This window comes from Acomys minous, assembly GCF_964271855.1.
Source record: "Acomys minous genome assembly, chromosome: 16".
In the NCBI taxonomy this organism is placed as follows: Eukaryota; Metazoa; Chordata; class Mammalia; order Rodentia; family Muridae; genus Acomys; species Acomys minous.
In genome coordinates, this window is record NC_140498.1 from 79,324,868 (window position 1) to 79,345,545 (window position 20,678).

General features: G+C 48.6%; 1 protein-coding gene across 1 annotated transcript; it reads left to right on the forward strand.

Annotated features, from left to right (window-relative positions):
* Positions 1-1,397: 1,397 nt before the first annotated feature.
* On the forward strand, positions 1,398-15,643 carry GUSB (glucuronidase beta). The gene is made up of 12 exons (XM_084762555.1): positions 1,398-1,669; positions 3,985-4,170; positions 4,382-4,563; positions 4,907-5,049; positions 5,438-5,625; positions 6,232-6,375; positions 6,569-6,747; positions 6,866-7,012; positions 10,075-10,159; positions 12,857-13,033; positions 14,345-14,480; positions 14,950-15,643. Exons 1-12 carry the CDS (start codon positions 1,460-1,462, stop codon positions 15,117-15,119), a joined length of 1,947 nt encoding a protein of 648 aa, XP_084618681.1. The 5' UTR covers positions 1,398-1,459; the 3' UTR covers positions 15,120-15,643.
* Positions 15,644-20,678: the final 5,035 nt, after the last annotated feature.

Sequence of the window (20,678 nt, forward strand, 5' to 3'; positions counted from 1 at the left end):
TTTATAGCTTAAAACAAGGAGACTGGACTGGGGAGTGGCTCAGTTGGTAAGGTTGTGCTGGGCAAACATGGGGAACCTGAGTTCGAATCCCCAGCACCCACATAAAAAGCAGGGGCGGGGGAGAGGGGGGAAATGCCTGTAATCCCTGAGCTGGGGAGACGGAGAAAGGAGAATCTTTGGAGCCTTGCAGCCAGATTTTGGAATCCATGAGCTTCAGGCTCAGTCTCAGAACATAAGGCAGAGGGTTGCTGAGATGGCTTAGTGAATAAACGTGTCTGCTGTCAGGTCTGAGGACTTGGGTTCAATCCCTGGGACCGACATGGTAGAGCTAGACCCAGCTCCAGCAAGTTGTCATCTGATCTTCCCACAAGGCACAAATATACGTAAATATATAAATGAAAAAATATAACAAGGTGGATGGGACTGCAGAAATGGCTCAGTATTTAAGAGCACTGGCTGCTCTTTTCAGAAAACCCAGCTTCAATTCCCAGCCCACGCACAGTGACTCAACAATTGTCTGTAACTTTAGTTTCAGGAGATTTGATGCCCTCTTCTGGCCACCATTGGTACTGCACCACCTGGTACATGCATATATGGTAGGTGCAGGTAAAACACCTATTCAGTACATTACAACACACACACACACACACACACACACACACACGTCCAGTTCTAGGAAAGTTTTGGGGTTTTTTTGTTGTTGTTGTTTGTTTGCTGCTGTTTCTAAAATTTACTTATTTTATGTGCACACTTGTTGGGCTGGCACGTATGTCTATGTACCATGTGGATGCAGTGTCTGAAAAGGCTGAAAGAAGTCACTAGATCCTCTGGGACTAGAGTTAGAAATGGTTATGAGCTGCCATGTGGGTGCTGGGAATCAAACCAGGTCCTCTGGAAGAGCAGGCAATTCTCTTAATAGTGAGCCATCATCTTTCTAGCCCTCCCCAGTAAATAAATACATCTTTAAAAAAAAAAAAAGTCCAGCACTCTGGAGGCAGACACACTCACTCTGTGAGTTTGAGGCAGCCTGGTCTATGAAGCAAGTCCAGGACAGCTAAGGCTACACAGAGAAATCCTATCTTGGAAAAACAAAACAAAACAAAACTCTTAAAAAAAATTGACGTTTCACTTCCACACGCACACGTTTGGCAAGGTCTCCCCATGCTAAGGAGCTCTAACTGTTCAGCTTGGGGATGTTGCTGGCTGTAAGGCTGGCAGGGACTTCTGTCGTGCCTGTGGGAGAAAGATCCTTTGGGGCTGGGAGGAATATAAGTTTCCTCTTTCAGCAGATTCTAGGGGGGGGGGGGGGCTCTAGATAGCCTCGCCCAAGCAGCTGTACATGCCCTTAACCAAGTTGGCGCTAGCGGCTTCACTCGGGAACATGTGACCCACTCAGGTCCCGCCTCCGCCAGAGCGAGGCTAAAAGCCTAGCCGCAGGCCGGTGGGCAGCCAGGGCAGCATGTCCCCAAAGTGGAGTGTGTGCTGGGCCGCGCTGGGCCAGCTGCTGTGCAGCTGCGCGCTGGCGCTGCAGGGCGGGATGTTGTTCCCCAGGGAGAGCCCGTCGCGGGAGCTCAAGGCGCTGGACGGACTGTGGCGCTTCCGCGCGGATTTCTCAGACAACAGGCTGCAGGGCTTTGAGCAGCAATGGTACCGGCGACCGCTGCGGGAGGTGCGCGCCCGGGTCCCGGGGTCTGAAAGCTTCGAGAAACCAGGGGATGGGAGCAGGGGTGCCTGTACCTGGAGATTTCCATGTGCTCAGCTAGAGGAGGCTAATATGGGTTTGCAGGCTGGGGGCGGGTGTAGCTGGGGCAGGAAATATGACCTAGCATGGACTGACTCCAGGGCTTCTGCCAGGCAGGCAATGGCTTCTTTCTCTTTCTTTCTTTCTTTCTTTCTTTCTTTCTTTCTTTCTTTCTTTCCTCTTCTCTTCTTCTCTTTTTTCTTTCTTTCTTTCTTTCTTTCTTTCTTTCTTTCTTTCTTTCTTTCTTTCTTTCTTTCTTTCTTTCGACACAGGATTTCTCTGTGTAGCCTTGGTTGTCCTGGACTCACCCTGTAGACCAGGCTGGCCTTGAACTCACAGCGATCTGCCTGCCTATTCCTCCCGAGTCCTGGGATTAAAGGCGTGCGCCAACACATCCGGCTTAGGATTTCTTTTTGAAGCTTATTTCATTTCATAGTGCTAGGGGTTGGACCCTGGCCCCTAGGCGTGCTTGACACTACTGAGCCTTTTGTTTTTGTTTTGAAACAGTCTCATTCTGTAACCCAGGCTGGCCTGGGTATCCTGCTCCAGCTTTTCCCGAGTGGTGGAGAGGATGTTTGTGCACACGTGCCTCCTCCTGCGTACTCTTTCCCATCTAGGGAGAAGCAGAGCCCCAGCAGTGTCCATAGGAGATGCTGCCCACCACAGATATTTGGGGGTGGGGATAGCGGAGGAGAGAGCTGGTACACCATAGGGGCACTGCTCAACCATGGGGTGCAAGACTCAGATAGAGGACAAAACTTTGCACACAGCTAACAGAGGACCCCATCCCTGCTCTCTCTTCCTAACTGGGTAGGGCGGGTGCAGAAGCAGTTGAAGCAACCGTGTGCCCACAGCTTCTGCTTCCCTCGGATTGATTCATTCATTCTCTTACTTCCTCCTCCTCCTCCTTGTCTTCTTTTTTGGTTTTGTTTTGTTTTGTTTCTCTGCGTTGTCTTGTCTGTCCCGGACTCACTATGTAGACCAGGCTGGCCTCAAACTCACAGAGATCCACGACCTGCCGGGCATTTTCTCTCTCTTCTTTAAAATGTGTAACATTTGTGTGCGTGTGTGTGTAGGCACCTGTGCATCTGGAGGTCAGAGGATAACTTGCTGGAGTCTGGTCACTGCTAGATCCCAGGGGGACATCAGGCTTGGTGACTACAGCCTTTAACCCACTGAGTCATCTCGTCAAGTGCTTGATCTGTATGTCTGCTTGCTGTGTGTGTGTGTGTGTGTGTGTGTGTGTGTGTGTGTGTGTGTGTGTATTTGAGACGCCTCACTCTGGTTCACTGTGGCCTCTAACCCACAGCAGTCCTGCTACACTAAATTCCCAGGTGCTAGGATTACAAATTAGGAGCCACCACACCTGCCTTATGTTCTCAGTTTACAAGTGCGCTGCGCTGCACTGCCCAGCATTCAACAAAAGAGGAAGTAAGGGGGAAACAGGGCCTTCTCGGGCCTCCTCAAGTTTCCTCAGCTCTGTGGCCCCTATGCCCCACTGCTGACCTTTTCCCCCAACGCAGTGGTCATCTGCCTCTCCTGGCAGATGTCTGGTCCTTCCTGTTCTAGGCTGGCCTGGGGCCCTGGGCTCACTCTTTCCATGGAAAGTTTGGCCCTGATATCATCTGCCCTGTGGAAGAACTTGGTTCCCTCCTCCCCGCCCCCTAACACACACATACACACACACACACACACACACACACACACACACACACACACACAGACAGTGTTTCTCTGTGTAGAACTGGCCTCTGGATTCAATTCGTAGACCAGGCTAGCTTCGAATTCACAGAGATCTGCCTGCCTCTGCCTCCCGAATGGTAGGACTAAAGGCGTAGGCCATCGCATCCAGCTAAGATTTTGGTTTTTAACAATCTCTTGCACAAATTGTCCGGGCAGTTCACTTACCCACTCATGTAGAGTCCCTCCTCTGTGTCCCTCTGCTTCTTTGAGGTGCCGGGGACACAGTCATAAAGAACAGACCTGATCTTCTCTTTAGAAAGTCTCATGTAGCCTCAGGCTGGCCTCACATAGGCTATGCTGTGTGGCAGACGATTGCCAGAGTATGACGTTGAACTTTGGTCTTCCTGGAGGCACTTCCCAATGCTAGGATTACTGGTGTGCACCACCCTGATTGGTTTCGGCAGTGCTGGAGTTGGAAGCCAGGGCCTCACCCATGGTAGGGCCAACACTGTTAGCAGCTGAGCTACAGCCCCAGCCTGACTCCGCTCTTCTTTCCCTAGTCGGGCCCAACCTTGGACATGCCTGTCCCGTCCAGCTTCAACGACATCACCCAAGAAGCAAAGCTGCAGAACTTTATTGGCTGGGTGTGGTATGAACGGGAAGCAATCCTGCCACAGAGATGGACCCAAGATCCTGAGATGAGAGTGGTGCTGAGGATCAACAGTGCCCATTACTATGCTGTTGTGGTCAGTGGAAGGAGCGGTTGGCTCGTGGGGGGGGGGCGGCAGGAGACAGTCTAGGCTGTTGAGAAGGGGTCTGTGTCATGGGTCGGAGACAATTGCTTCATGAGGCGTTAGAACACCTGCTGGTGGCAGGACCCTTTTCTGGAGGGGCGGACCTGAGACAGCAGTGCCTTTTGGCCTGTTGCCCTCTGCTCATATTTCCTTGTGTCTGCAGTGGGTGAACGGGATCCATGTGGTGGAGCATGAGGGAGGTCACCTCCCCTTTGAGGCTGACATCAGCAAGCTGGTCCAGAGTGGGCCTCTGACCACCTGCCGGGTCACCGTTGCCATCAACAACACGCTGACCCCTCACACCCTGCCACCAGGGACCATCGTCTACAAGACCGACACCTCCATGTGAGCAGCATTCTTCCTCTCCCCGCCCCTTCCCTGCCCAGTGGACGTCCCCATAGGGAGAGTGGCTTTAGCCCGGGGTCTGAGGAGACCAAGGGACACATGATAGTTAACATCAAAGGAGGTAGAATGATTCCTGGACGCCCTCAGGCCAGCTAAAACAAGAGACCCTGTCTAGAAGTCGAAGGCAAGAACCGGTGCCTGAGCTTGTCCTCTGATTTCCAGATATGTACTGTGCTCACATGTGCACTGTGGTGTACACACACACACACACACACACACCACATACACATACCCACAATGAAAAAAGACACAGGAACAATGGACCTTTGTTTTCCCACCTTAGGTATCCCAAGGGTTACTTTGTCCAGGACCTGAACTTTGACTTCTTCAACTATGCGGGACTGCATCGGTCTGTGGTCCTCTACACCACCCCTACGGCCTACATCGATGACATCACTGTGACCACTAATGTGGACCAAGACATCGGTGAGGGCTCCTGACGGGAGGCTCTGTGCTAGGCTGAGTCCAGTTCATCTCAAGTCCCAAGAGGAAACAATCCCTAAGGAAAAGAAGCCCTCACCTGCTTCATCACCCCCAGGCGACAAGACCCAGAGTGCCCAGGCTGACAAGGGCTTCAGAAATCACGCAACTGGGAGATCTCACTTTGCCTGGAAATGAGGACCAGTGAGAAGTAGGGTCTTGTCTAAAGTGACAAGGCTCAAGCTTAGTCATGCGTCTCCTCCCCTACTGTACAATCCCTAATCTCTCCTCTCTGCACAGTAAGGTCAAACAAACCAGCAAGCTGCTGATCCCTAGGGTCTTGGAGCCTAAGGGAATTTCCGGGAGTGCTTTGATATCTGTTTCTTTCCCACAGGGCTGGTGAATTACTGGATTTCCGTCCGGGGCAGTGAGCATTTCCAGCTAGAAGTGCGTCTTTTGGATGAGGATGGTAAAGTCGTGGCCCATGGAACAAAGGGCCAGGGTCAACTTCAGGTGCCTACTGCCAACCTCTGGTGGCCTTACCTGATGCACGAGCACCCAGCCTACCTGTACTCCTTGGAGGTAACGGGAGTTTTGGACTGGGGCTAAGGAAGGCTCTTTGTAGGCCCTGGTGACTGTAGCTTTAGCAGGCATCCAGGACAGGTGGTTAGACAGGTACTGTTGTTCTAGATTTCTGGCTTTTTTCTATCCCTTTGTGGGAAAGTCCAGCTGGGAAGAGGTGGGGCCTGGGAGCATTCTCATTAAAGGCAGAGAATGCCATTTCTGTATCTCAGCTGCAGGCTTGCAGGATACACAGGTCCTTTAAAGCTGGGCCCGGGGCTATGGGATAATAGGATCCAATGAGTATAGGAGTTGAGGTCATTTTGGACTACTTAGTGAGGTCCAGGACAGCCAGAGCTACATAGGGAGACCCTGCCTCAAACAAATAACCCCTGGCAAAACAGAAGCCCCAAACCAAACAGGCATGGAGGTGCATGCTTGTAATCTTAGAACTTGGGAGGTGCAGGCAGGGGAACCAGGAGTTCAGGGTCATCCTTAGCGACAAGTGAGTTTGAGGCCAGCCTGAGTTACATGAGTTATGTGTTGTGCGGGGAGTCCTTCCTATTAGGTGGCATGGATGAGGCTCAGTTCACCCGGGTGCCATGCGTGGTACATCGGCTCTCCTAGGTGAGGATGACAACAGCTGAGTCTGTGTCCGACTTCTACACCCTTCCCGTCGGGATTCGAACCGTGGCTGTCACAGAGAGCAAGTTCCTCATAAACGGGAAGCCTTTCTATTTCCACGGCGTCAACAAGCACGAGGATTCCGATGTGAGTTGTGGCTGTGGCACCCCTGTGTGGAATGTTGGGAGTCACGGATACCCCCTTCCCCTTCCTCTGTGGCCAGAAGGCACCGTCATGGGCTGGGATTTGTGGAGCCTACATAGGGAGGGCCGGGCTTCAGAAGGAAGTGCGCGTTCTCCAGTGACAAGGGCAGAGGTCATGCAGCTCTTCTGTCCCCTAGATCCGAGGGAAAGGCTTTGACTGGGCGCTGCTGATGAAGGATTTCAACCTACTCCACTGGCTCGGGGCCAACTCCTTCCGTACCAGCCACTACCCCTACTCGGAGGAGGTACTTCAGCTCTGCGATCGATACGGAATTGTGGTTATTGATGAGTGTCCCGGTGTGGGCATCGTGCTGCCGTGAGTGCCCGTGCCCCTCGCCAGTCCCACCTCCCATCCCCCACCTCCGCTCACACTGCCCAGCTTGCCTAGTTCTTCTCAGAGCCTTTGGTGACCTTTTTTCTCTCTGGCTCCATAGCCAGAGTTTCGGCAACGAGTCCCTTCGGCACCACCTAGAGGTGATGGAGGAGCTGGTGCGCAGGGATAAAAATCACCCCGCGGTTGTGATGTGGTCTGTGGCCAATGAGCCTTCTTCTGCGATGAAACCTGCTGCTTATTACTTCAAGTGAGTGCCCTTCCCCCACTGGGCTGAGTCAGGCCTGTGGCCTTAGCCCTTTAGCCTGGCGCAGCCTATATCGGCAGTCAGCCTTGAGATGGGCGGATGCTGTGTGTCTCCTCCCACTCCAACACCTCTGGGGACCCAAATCAACCCACACAAATCGTGCCTTTTCCACCCAACGAGACTCTCCTGGTCATTACTTGAAACGAAATCCAGAGTTTCCTTTAATACGCACAATTTTGGGTTTTGGTTTTGTTTTGTTTTGTTTTCACGGCAGGGTTTCTCTGTGTAGCCCTGGCTGTCGTAGAACTGGCTCTGTAGACCTCAAACTCACAGAGATCCGCCTGCCTCTGCCTGCCTAGGGCTTGGTTTAAGGGCATGCGTTACTATCACCGGGTAGGACTTTGGACTTTATATAATTTTATTTACTTTTGAGACAGGGTCTTGCTGTGTATCCCTGACTGTCCTCATACTGGCACTGATCCCTTTGACCCCCTCCCAGTCTTTGGAGTGCTGAGATCGCCCGTATGATCCACCAAACCTGACAGATTTTTAATTTATTTGTGTGTGCCATGTGGAGGTCAGAGGACAGCTTGTAGGAATTGGTTCTCTCCTTCCACCATGTAAGCCCCAGGGCTTGAACTCCAATCATTGGGCTTGGCGGTAGGTGCTTTTAAACCACTAAGTCATATTGCCAGCCCCTTTTCTTTTTTGTTTTTGTTTTGTTTTCAGACAGGGTTTCTCAGTGTAGCCTTGCTGGATTGGACCTGTTTTGTAGACCAGGCTGGCCTGACTCTGCTTCCCTAGGTGCTGGGATTATAGGCATGCGCCACCACGACTGAATGGTTCACCAAACCCTTTTCAAAAAAAATTTTCCCCCCTAGACAAGATCTCAAACAGTGCAGGCTGGCCTCTAAGTTTGCTATGTGGCCAACGCTGGCCTGGAATTCCTACTTCTCCTGTCTCTACCTCCTACTAAGTACTAGGATTTCAGGCATGCTGTCACACCTGGCATGCACGCATGCACTCATTCATTCACTCATTCTAGGCAGAAACACATGGTAAAACTATAGAAAACCACTTTATGATGCTTTCGTTTCATCTTTGTAAAACCAATTTACATAGGTGTGTGAATATAAATGGGATTTTAAAACATTTTATGTGTACGGGTATTTTGCCTGTATGCATGTATGCCTGTACCATGTGTGCTGGTTTCCTTCAGAGGCCAGAAGGCATCAGATCCCCAAGAACTGGAGCTAGAGCTGTTGTAAGCCACCATGTGGGTGCTAGGAATTGAACCCTAGTCCTCTGGAAGAACAACCACTGGACTATCTCTCCAGCACCATAAAAGGGATTTTTTTTTAAATGAGATAAAATGTTTTAGATGTCTTTTCTGGGGATCCAGTCCAGGGTCCAGCCTATGGCTGCTAGGCCGGTGCTCTACCATGGGGCTCCACCTTCAGGCACACACTCCTTCATCTGTCGTGCAACTTCCCCTAGCCTTCAGGGTGAATTACATTGCATGACCCACATAGGCAAGCAAAGCTCCTTCATCAGTGGTCCTCGGCCTTCCTAACGCTGCAGCCCACTAGTGCACTTCCTCATGCTGTGGTGACCCCAACCTTAAAATTATTTCCGTTAGCCAGGCATGGTGTTGCATGCCTTTAATCCCAGTACTCTGGAGGCAGAGGCAGGTGGATCTCTGTGAGATCGAGGCCAGCCTGGTCTACAAAGTGAGTCCAGGATAGCAAGGCTACACAGAGAAACCCTGTCTAAAAAAACCAGAAAGAAAAAAAATTCCATTGCTACTTCATAACTGTAATTTTCCTACTGTTATGAATCATAATTTTTTTTTTGAGATAGAGGTTTGTCGAAGGGTTTTTGACCCACAGGTAGAGAATCTTCCTGCTGCTGCATCCCAGTTCTATATAGTATGTTGAGCTTGTCTGAGTCTGTAGCAGGCAGGCCGTGAGGAATGACCCTAGCATAGGCCAGTGACAGTTCTGGACATTCAGAGCCCTTTAGAGCTCATGGTGTTTGGGGGCTTTGGGGCCAGGGCTGGGTGGAGAACTTCTGTCTTGAAGGGGAAGCAAATAGCTTCCTGAGGCTCCCAAACTTTTTCAAGAGAGGATGAGGGCGATGTAAGCATTAAGAGACAGCAGGGATGGGCTGGAGAGATGGCTCAGAGGTTAAGAGCACTGACTGCTCTTCCAGACCCCCTGAGTTCAATTCCCAGCAACCACATGGTGGCTCACAGCCATTTATAATGTGATCTAATGCCCTCTTCCGGCCTATAGGTGTATGTGCAGGCAGAACACTATACATAATAATAAATGAACTTAAAAAAAAAAAAAGAGACAGCAGGGATAAGGTCAGGACTGGCCAGGAGTGCTCCAGGCTGGCATTTGCTGGTTTGGGGCTGTTTGAGAGGGTGGGTTCAGAACTTAAGTTCAGGGGCTGCAGAGATGGCTCAGAGGTTAAGAGCACTGTTTGCTCTTCCAAAGATCCTTAGTTCAATTCCCAGCAACCACATGGTGGCTCACAGCCATCTGTAATGAGATCTGATGCCCTCTGTACATGCAGACAGAACACTGTACACATAATAAATAAATAAAATATTTTTTTAAAAAAACCTTAAGTGCAAGGGGCAACACACAGCCTTCATAGAAGAATAATGATTGAAAAGATATAAAGTCTTCAGTGGTGAGTGATGGTGATCCTTACTGTGACGACCAGGTCCTGGGGACCGAACCCTAACCCTAGACCAGTCCTTCCGTGGGTCCTCTCCTCTCCATTCTTCTCAGTGGTTAGTTCAACTCAACACCAATACTATTTCTTCAACTTAAATCACAAGCCCTGCCCCACGGCCTTCCAGGGTGCGCCACCCCGCTTCCTTTCTTCTGCCTCTTGCCCTATCAGTTTGTATTCATCTCTGCTGTCATGGCCTCGGGCAGTCATGGCCTCAGCTGTGCACCCCCACTGATGGGGGCGGGGTGGGAAGGAAAGGGAGTCAGGTGTCTGAGAGCCCTTGCTAGACTGAGGAGTCTACCTTCTGCCTTCCACGACAGGACGCTGATCACCCACACCAAGGCCCTGGACCCCACCCGTCCTGTGACTTTCGTGACCAACACCAAATACAATACAGACCTGGGGGTAAGCCTGGAGCAGGGGTGGTCTCCACACGCCATGCCTCTGCTCGGTTGTGTTTATTAACAGAACTAGCAGAGGCCAGTCCAGACATCTTCCCCAGTGGTTTTCAGGTTAAAATGACTAATTTCCTGCTAATTCACACTGCTGAGGCAGTGTGGCTTCTAACTCCAAGAAGGCAGGGCTCCACCCAGTACAATGGACTTGTTTGCAGTGTAGACTTAATGGTTTTGTGTTTCTTTTTGGGGGGCAGGGGGAGGAGTTTTGAGACAGGGTCTCTCTGTGTAGCCCTGGCTGCCCTGGATTCACTTTGTAGACCAGGCTGGCCTTGAACTCAGAGATCCACTTGCCTCTGCTTCCCAAGTGCTAGGATTAAAGGTGTGTACCACCACACCCAGCTGACTTAGGGTTTTCTAAAAATGATTTTATTAGCATATTGTATATATGTATATATACTAGGTTTATTATTTTTCATGTGTATGTGGTATATTTTGATCACTGAACAGTCTACCCTGCATTCCCCTCGTCTGCCTCATACTCCCACTGATCCCCTCCCTTTCCTTCTCCCAACTAGTCTTCCTTCTACTTTCACGTCTTTTTTTTTTTTTTTTTAAGACAGGATCTCACTGTGTAGTCTGTAGCCTAAGCTGGCCTAGAACTCAAAGTCCTCCTGAGCTCTAGGATTACAGGTATGAGCCATCATGCTGGACAGACTCAGCTCCCTTCAACTTTTCCCCCTTAATTTTATGCACTTGAGCGCATTCTCAGCAGGCAGGCAGGTAGGCAGGCATGGTGCTGGAGTGGCAGCTGAGAGCTCACAGCTTGAGACAAAACCACACGGCAAAGAGAGACTTGGAATGAAACCCCAAAATGTGTCCCCAGTGGCACACCTCCCTCACAAGGCCACATACCTCCTAATCCTTCACAAACGGTTCCACCAAGTGGGGACCAAGAATTCAAACCTATGAGCCTAAGGGGCCCTCTCATTCACAGCACCACAGTACGAGCTCCTAGCCACTGAGCGCCTCTTCAGCACCTACCTCCCCACAGGTTCTTACTGAAAAGTCATTTCTCATGCATGAGAAAGAGCTTTGTCGGGGGTGGACAAGAGAGAGGGTCTGGTGGTTAAGAGCACTTGTTGCCTTTACAGAGGCCCACAGTTAGGTTCCCAGTTCCCACACGATTGTGGTTCACAGCTTTCTGTTCCAGGGGATCTGACAACCCGTGGTGCTTATACAAATATACAGGGAAAACATTCATTTATAAATTACATACCTAAAAATAATGAACAACGCAAGTCTTGTAAGCCCTGGCTTCTCTGTCTCTAGAGCCTGCCCTTCAAAAAAACAAGTTGCAAGAGGTCCAAGTGCTAGCTGTTTCAGGGCTCGGCTTTGCTGGGTGCCCCATGCCTGGCCTCTTTACATGGAGAATGCTTTTTTTTTTTTTTTTTTTTTTTTTTTGGTTTTTTGAGACAGGGTCTTTCTGTGTAGCCTTGGCTGTCCTAGACTCACTTTGGAGACCAGGCTGGCCTCGAACTCACAGCGATCCGCCTGCCTCTGCCTCCCAAGTGCTGGGATTAAAGGCGTGCGCCACCACCGCCCGGCGGAGAATGTTTTATGAAGTAACACGACTTACCCTCCACAGCCTTCTGTGCTTGCAGCTTCCCACCACCACAGCCTGGAGAGGGACCATCGTCCCCTGGGAAAGACATCATTGTTGCAAGGGCAGCTTTGGGGTTGAGCAGTGTTGCTAGAAAGAGATGTGCTTGTGTGACACCGGAGGCTAGCCAGCTAGTCACAGAACTTTAAAACATTTTATGGCTGAGCGCAGTGTTGTATACCTATTATCCCCAAACTCTTTAGTGCAAGGCCACCCTGGTCTACAAAGTGAGTTCAAAACAGCCAAGGATACACAGAGAAACTGTCTCAAAAAACAAACAAACAAACAAACAAAAAACACCAAAACCAACAACAAAACAAAAAATTTGTATTCTATGTGCATTGGTGTTTTGCCTGCATGGATATCTGTGTGAGGGTGTCAGATTTCCCGGAACTGCCACTCATAGCACTGCCTTGTCAACTCTGGATCACAGGAGACTCTGTGAGGGGCTGGGTATGTGGCTCAGGCTACAGCCTATGCTCAGAACATTCAAATCTTTGGGCTACATCCTCAGTGGCTTCCCAAAAGATTAAGGAGTAGGAAATGTAGCCCCACTGAATTCTGGAAACCCTAGACTTGGTCCCCAACAAGGCAGAAAACTAGGTGTAGGCAGTACACACCTGTGATGCTAGCACTTGGCAGATGGAGACAGGCGGATCATCAGTTCAAGGTCAGCTTTGGCTACATAGGGAGTTTGCAGCCAGCTTGGACTACATCAGTCTGTCTCAAAAACTTAACTGAGAAGAGAAAAACTACCCATTTTTCACGTTGGATCACATCTCCAGGCAAGGCCACAGGAGACCAGTGACAGAAATAGAAAGGAGTAAAATCCAACCAGGTCGGGGGCTGGATGGAGGCCTGCTTTGCTTCCAGCCACAGCCCAACTGAGAGCTGCAGCCTAGCATTACATATATTACTCCATTTTGGGAGTGTTCCTCACTTTATTTCCTGTGTGGGGTGAGGTAACTATTTGCATCCTCTCCTGACCTTGAAGAAGAGGCCCTCAGTGTGAGAGGTAAACTCACTTTACCACTCTGGTCCTAGGCCCCATACGTGGACGTAATCTGTGTCAACAGCTACTTCTCCTGGTATCATGACTATGGGCATTTGGAGGTGATTCAGCCACAGCTGGAGACCCAGTTTGAGAACTGGTACAAGACTCACCAGAAGCCAATTATCCAGAGCGAGTATGGGGCAGCAGCTGTCTCAGGATTTCATGAGGTAAACGGGGTAGTATATTTTAGGGTTATTCACCACAGTGGTGGTGATGTTACTGGTCTCTGGGATTTCCCTAGCCTCAAGTTGTACCAGTGACCCGGCCTTAGCTCTCAGGCACCATCCCAACCCTACACACACTGTGGCCCCTGCATACAGGCCTCTGTTTGGCGTTTTTGGGTCCCAGAGACAGCCCTCCCAACCCCACCTGTTTTGGGCTGTTTCCACACAGCTCCCCGCTTGCTATCCACATTGTTTTGTTTTTCTCTTTTCCTCAGAAGGTCTGTGTTTGATGCCCAGGCTGGCCTCAAATTCATGCTCTCCCTTAGCCTCTAGAGCCTATGAGCTGGAAAAATGGTTCAGTGGCTGACACTTGCTGTCTTTCAGAGGACCTCAGTCTGGTTCCCAGCACCCACACTGGGGTAGTTTACAACTGCCTGTGACTTCAGTCAGAGGATCTGATGCCCTCTTTAGGAACCCTCAGGCACCTGCATGTCTACAGTGCACACCATCACACAATTTTAAAGAACAAACAATATTTTTTTGAAAGGACTTTTCAGCCTGGGAGAAGGTAGCTCAGCTGCCAGAGTGCACATGAAAATAAACATGATAACTACACATTTGCTAATTAGTGAAGGCTTTTACTTTTTTTGTTGTTGTTGTTGCTGGTTTTTTTCCAGACAAGGTTTGTGTGTGTGTGTGTGTGTGTGTGTGTGTGTGTGTGTGTGTGTGTGTGTGTGTGTAGCCCTGCCTATCCTGGAACTAGCTCTGTGCACAAGTCTGGCCTCAAATTCCACCTGCCTTTGCCTCCTGAGTGCTGGGATTAAAGCTGTGTGTGTGCATCACCACTGCCCAGATAGGTTTTTACATTTTTAAAGAGGAATATTTTAAAGACAGAGTCTCACTGTGTAGCCTTAGCAGGCCTTGAATTCTCTATCCCTCTTGGGTCAGCTTTTTTAGTACAATCTGGGCTTAAAGGTATGGACCACCTTAATGAATGTGTTTTGTTTGTTTGTTTCTGAGACAGGGTTTCTCTGTGTATCCCTGGTTGTCCTCAAACTCAGAGATCTGCCTGCCTCTGCCTTCCTTCCAAGTGCTGGCATTAAAGGCGTGCGCCACCGCCCCAGACTAAAGGTATTCTTTAAAAACTTTTTCACTCTGGCTGCCATCAGAGCCCAGCTATCTCTGAGCCAGCATCAGGGAAGTCCTGCAGTTAGTTTAGTACAGCCTGACATAAAGATGGATTCTTTAGCCATGGTCAAGTTGTTCTGATTCCTAATGTCCCGACTCTGACATTCCCTTTGCCTCATATCCCAGGATCCACCTAGAATGTACAGTGAGGAATACCAGAAGGCTCTCTTGGAGAATTATCATTCAGTTCTGGATCAGAAACGAAAAGAGTATGTGGTCGGAGAGCTCATCTGGAATTTTGCAGACTTCATGACTAACCAGTGTGAGTGTCTGTTAGGCTTATGGGTGCTTCTCAGGCTGGCTTCTCAGTTCTGGGCATTTGTAAGGTACTGGATAGGGCTGGGGAGCTGGCTTAGGTGGTCAAGTACTTGCTTTGGTCTACTTTACAGTCATGGAACCCTGGCTGGCCTGTAGACCAGGCTGGCGTGGAATTCATAGTAATCTGATTGCCTCCGCGTCCTGGGTGCTAGGATTAAAGGTGTGCTCACCCATAGTATTTTAAGATTATTTTATTACATTTTTATGTAGTCAGGGGTGGGGTGGGATGGACTGGGGATGTGGGGTGTGTGTGTGCCTGCCATAGCACACAGGTAACAGACAACTTTGGGGAGTCAGCTTGCTCCTTCCACTATGTGGGTGCCCTGTGATTGAACTTGGGGTGATTACATAGTAAGTACCTTTACTTCCTGAGCCATCTTATCTGCCTCCCTTGTTTTTTTCTTTTCTTTAAGCACCGGCGAGAGTAATAGGGAACAAGAAGGGGATCTTCACTCGCCAGAGACACCCCAAAAGTGCAGCCTTTCTTTTACGAGAGAGATACTGGAGGATTGCCAATGAAACCAGACATAACCATTCAGTGCCGAGTACCCAGTGTTTGGGAACTAGACCATTTACTTTCTAAAGCCAGAACTACCTCACTGCAGAGGCGACCTCTAGTGAAATGAAAGGTGTTTTCTCAGCAGAGCAGGTGTCCCCAGTTAGTTCCTGTCACCACAGTATTATTACTTTGGATTTTGTGATCTTCTCGAAGGGGACATTAGAAGTGACATAAAGCTTTCCTTGTCTGGGAATAATGACTTGCCACGACGTGGGCTCAGTAACATGTCCTGCTGGAAAGTGTCTAAGGTCACTTCTGTGTCAGTTTTGTACCTTAGCTTTGTACACTTTTGAAAACCTGCTGAGGGAACACTCCAGCAGATGGCTCAGAGGTTAAGAGCACTGACTGTTCTATCAGAAGTTCCAGGTTCAGTTCCTAGTGCTCACATGGTGGCTAGCCATAAGCAGTCAGTGCATTTCTACAGTGATCCAAATGCCCTCTTTTGGCTCTGCAGGTACTGTATGCATGTGGTGTACAGACAGACGTATGGGGGAAATAGCCATACATGTAAAATAAAATAAACCTAAATAAAATGTTTTCCTTCCTTCCTTTCATTGTTATTGTTTGAGAGAGTTTGTCTGTGCACCCCTGGCTGCCCTGGAACATGCTTTGTAGACCAGGTTGGCCTCAAACTCAGTGATCTGCCTGCCTCTGCTTCCCAGGTGCTGACATTAAAGGTGTGCACCACCACCAAGCTAGTTTTTTGTTTTTTTTGAGACAGGGTTTCTCTGTGTAGCCTTAGCTGCTCTGGACTCACTTTGTACACCCGGCTGGCCTTGAACTCACGGAGATCCATCTGCTTCTGCCTCTTGAGTGTTGGGATTAAAGGCATGTGCCACTACCACCCAAAGCAAATTTTTGTTTTAAAGAGCTACAAGTGGCAGATTGCTCACTGCTCCAGGACCCCCATGCTTAGGCATCCAAACAGGCTATTCTTGACCCAGAAGAAGTGGAAGCGTCACTCACTAAACATCACAGAGTAACAGGTATGGTGGTACATCGCTTTAATCCAGCACTCGGGAGGCAAAGGCAGGCAGATCTCTGAGCTCTGGGCCAGACCTATCTCAAAACAACATACCACCACCACCTGACCAGCCACAGTCTTAAGCCGGGTGTGGTAGAGCATGCCTTTAATCCCAGCACTTGGGAGGCAGAGGCAGGCAGATCGCTGTGAGTTTAAGGCCAGCCTGGTCTACAGAGAGAGTCCAGGACAGCCAAGGCTACACAGAGAAACCCTGTCTCAAAAACCAAAAAAGTATGCTAAAAAAAAAAAAAAAAAAAAAGGGCTGGAGAGATGGCTTAGAGGTTAAGAGCATGGACTGCTTTTCCAGAGGTCCTGAGTTCAATTCCCAGCAACCACATGGTGGCTCACAACCATCTATAATGAGATCTGCTGCCTCTTCTGGCAGGCAGGTGCACATGCAGGCAGAACACTGTATATATAATAAATAAATAAATGTTTTTTAAAAAGTAAATAAAAAATTTAAAAATAAAATGAGATTGATTGGTCTGGAGAGACGGCTGAGAGGTTAAGAACACTGTCTGTTCTTCTAAAGGTAAAAGTACTGAGTTCAATTCCCAGCAACTACATGGTCACGACTATCTATAGTGAGATCTGGTGCCCTCTTCTGGCATACAGACATACACGCTGTATAAATAATAAATATTAAAAAAAAAAAAAGATTGTTGAAACTAGGTGGCAGAGCTGTACACCTTTATTTCAGGACTCAGCGGGCAGGGGGAAGAGGATCTCGGCAAGTGTGAGGCCAGCCTGGTCTACAGAGGGAGTTCCAGGCCAGTCAGGGCTACAGAGAAACCTCCTTGGTAGGGGGAAGGAACACTATTGTTAGTTCAAGTGAGAAGAAAGTTTAGGGGTTCTGTATTTCATGTTACCATGGACCCTCTTAAAATTTTCAAAATAATCAAGTCCCCCCTCTCCCCTGAGACAGGGTTCCTCTGTGTAGCCTTGGCTGACCTAGACTCACTTTGTAGACCTGGCTGGCCTTGAACTCACAGTGATCCACCTGCCTCTGCCTCTGCCTCCTGAGTGCTGGGATTAAAGGTGTTTTGTGTCTTAGTTTAATATAATTTAAAAAATATTTTATTAATTTATTGGTCCTGTGTATGAGTGTTTGTGTACCCCTTGAGTGCCTGGCCTGAGTGCCAGTGGAGGCCAGGACCTATGTAGATCCTCTGGAGCTGGAGTTATAGGTGGTTGTGAGCCACCATGTGGATGCTGGGAATTGAATCGCAGTCCTCTGGAAGCACAGCCAGTGCTCCTGAACTCACTGTGCCATGTCACTGGCCCGATCTTGGACAAGTTGGTTGGTCCTCCCGGCTCCATTTCACAAGTATGGGACTACAAGTACTCCCTTTCAGTCCCAGTGTACACCAAAGGTGGGGCCTCGCACCCAGCCACGCAAGCTATCAACAGGGCTCTGTCTCCAACCCAAGCCCTCAAGTTTCATGTGGAACACATCCTTTATTCAGTGAAGGATGGATGAGTTAGATTTCAAATGGACTTATCCTGTTTATAGACGTTACCTCTTTGGAGGACTGAGGAATGGAAAATTCAAAGCCATGGAAAGACATCTTAGAACATTTTATGTATAACCCACACACACACACCCACCTGCCCCTTGCATGTGTATGGATGTTTTGCCTGCATGTATGTCTGTACACCACTGTATCTGAATGCTTGGTTCCTGTGGAGGCAAGAAGAGGGCATCATATCCCTAGGAACTGCAGTTACAGATGGTTGGGAAATGCCATGTGGGTGCTGGAGTCAAATGTAGGTCAAGGAGCAGCCAGTGTTCTTAACAGCTAACCCATCCTTTGCCAGTTGTTTTTTGTGGCAGGGTCTGACACAGCCTAAGCTGGCTTCCAACTCAGTATGTAGCTGAAGATGACCTCAAACTCCTGGTTCTCAAATTTCTATCTCCCAGGTAATGGGATGATAGATCTGGCTTACTGCCTTTTCTGCTCCCACTCCCACCTCCCCCCCACTCCGGCTTTTCCTGCTAGGAATTAAACTTAGAGCCCGCTACCCAAATGTTTTTCTATTAAGTTATTTCCCAAGACCTGTCATGGATTCTTTTTACCCCTGAAACTGTACTTACAGGTGCTTGGGAGCCACCATGTGGGCACGAGAACCTGAGCCTGGGTTCTCTGCAATAGCAGCAAATGCTCTTAACTTCCCAACCATCTCTCTAGCCTCTGTCATTGGTTTTTGTTTTTGTTTTTGTTTTTGTTTTCTGAGACAAGGTCTCACCAAGTAATTCTGGCTGTCCTAGAAACTCATTATGTAGAACAGGCTGGCCTCTAACTCACAGAACTATGTCTGTCTCTGCTGTGACTAAAGGCTTAGCCACCGCAGCACCCAGCCCTGTCATGGATTCTTGACAACCACATGTGCAATAAAATAAACCCACAGGACTCTAAGAACATAATCCCCAAGAAGCCTGTATCAATGTCTGCCTACTCTGTATCCAGAAATCTGCCTAAGTTGCCCAGGACTTAAGAGAGAAGGCTTTACGTTAGTAGTACCTGTAGGAAGGGCTCCAGTACCACGGATACTGATTCTTCCTGCCTCTAGACTGGGTTCCATCCAGCTTCGTTTTGAAGACTCCACACTGAAGTAACAACAATGGCAGCACAGTGTCCACGGGTAACATCTACATTTATTTTATACCAAAAAGTTATATGCAACAATAAACATTCTTACATATTTACATGTTTTTATTTACCAGTTAGCAAAATGTTTCCTAAATCTCTGATAAAGAATATTTCTATCTCTATTAAAGAGGGAATCTTCCCAGTGAACTCCTCCTTACATGAATGTTTACTCGGGAGCTTTCAAAGCATGAGTAGTTATTTTGGATGGAACGTACTTCACAGGTCATAGGCACCTATTACATAGGTCATGCCCAGTACAGCTTCAGAACACTTCACCTCTTCTGGGCCAATTAGTTTGAAAAAGGGAGGGGTGTTTGATCAGGTCGCCTGGAATCCTGCTCTGCCCTTTTTGACTGTAGGGTTGTTCTCACCAACAGATTCATAAATGTGCTGCCTAAAATGCTAAAAGGTGTAGAGGGGCGAGTTCACTCATGTATGTGCACTGAGGAAATCACAGCATGGATGAGGTCCATATCCCCAAACAGGTTCCTGGAAATGACAGCGGGGAACTTTGACATTTTTTTCCTGACTTTTAAGGTAAGGCCACCACCTTTCAGTATTCATCAACTGGTGGTGCTAACTATAGCTTAGGAAGTAATTGCTGAGCACTTTGTGTTTTAATTTTTGCTTTTCTTGAGACAAAGACTCAAATATCCCAGGGTGCCCTTGAACTTCTGGTCCTCCTGCCTCTACCTCCCAAGTGCTGGGATTATAGGCACGTGCTACCATTCCTGGCTGCACTTTTAATCTTTTGAAAAAATTATAAAAACAAACAAAAAAGCAATAATGTTAATTTTATTATCCTCTATCTTACCTCATAGGAACAAGAACTTTTTTGTACCAAATGAAATACATTTATATGTGTATTGGTGTTTTGCCTGCATGTATGTCTATGCACCATGTGCATGCAGTGCCCTCAGAAGCCAGAAGAGGGCATCGGATCCCCTGGAACTGGAGTTGCAGATGGTGGGTGACTGGAGCCAAACCTGGGTCCTCTTCAAGAATGACAAATGCTCCCTAACTGCTAAGCCATCTCCCCAGCCCCCCAACTTTGTCTTTTTATATGGAAAAAGTCAACATTCCTTCCATTTAATGAATTTGCACCACTCACTCTAGCACTTGGGAGGCTAAGGCAGGAGGAATGCCAAGTTTGAAACCAGCCTGGGCTATGTACTGGATTCTAGGACAGCCTAGGCTACAGAGTGAGAACACGTATACCTTAAAAAACAAAACAAGGAAATAATTGAAGGAGAGGCTACATATATGCAGCAAAAATAATTCCTGGAATGCAGCTAGTGCAACTAGTTAAACCTGAGTTGTACCAGAAGTTTTCTCTCCCTGACAGAAATTAGCTGTGGGAAAGGAGCAAGGATCCCACAGGCCCACCAGTCCCTGGAGCACACCTAGCCAGGGCTTCTTTTCCTCCTTCGCATAGTGTCACTATGAAGTGAGAGGCTTCACTTGTTATGAATCACTTCAGAACCATGAAGCACAGAATTACTATAGGAATCATTTTCCCCCTAGTGTGCCCTTCCACACCTACTGTTAGTCACGCCTCAGTGTTTACTCTTGTGGGCTGGCTTTTTGAGACAGGGTTTCACCATATAACCCTGGCTGTCCCAGAGCTCACTATCTAGACCAGGCTGGCCTCGAACTCAGAGATCCACCTGCCCCTGCCTCCCAAGGGCTGGGATTTAAGGTGTGTGTCACCAGGCCCGGCCAAACCCTGCTTCTTCAGTGTTTAAATATTCAGTCTGAAACAGTTATAACAATATTAGCAGTTTTATAACAGTGTTTTTTCTTCCCCATTCCACTAGGTTTAATATAAGGTACAGAGAGAAGCCTGAATTCCCTCAGGGCAAAAACTACCAAATAAAACACAACAGGGTCACTTACTGAGAACATGTA

Bases quoted from the DNA above. Each gene is read 5' to 3' on its own strand.
- GUSB (XM_084762555.1), top strand. From the start codon at position 1,460: ATGTCCCCAAAGTGGAGTGTGTGCTGGGCCGCGCTGGGCCAGCTGCTG. The intron at 6,748-6,865 runs GTGAGTGCCCGT...CTGGCTCCATAG, and splicing joins GGTGTGGGCATCGTGCTGCC to CCAGAGTTTCGGCAACGAGT. The intron at 10,160-12,856 runs GTAAGCCTGGAG...CTCTGGTCCTAG, and splicing joins AATACAATACAGACCTGGGG to GCCCCATACGTGGACGTAAT.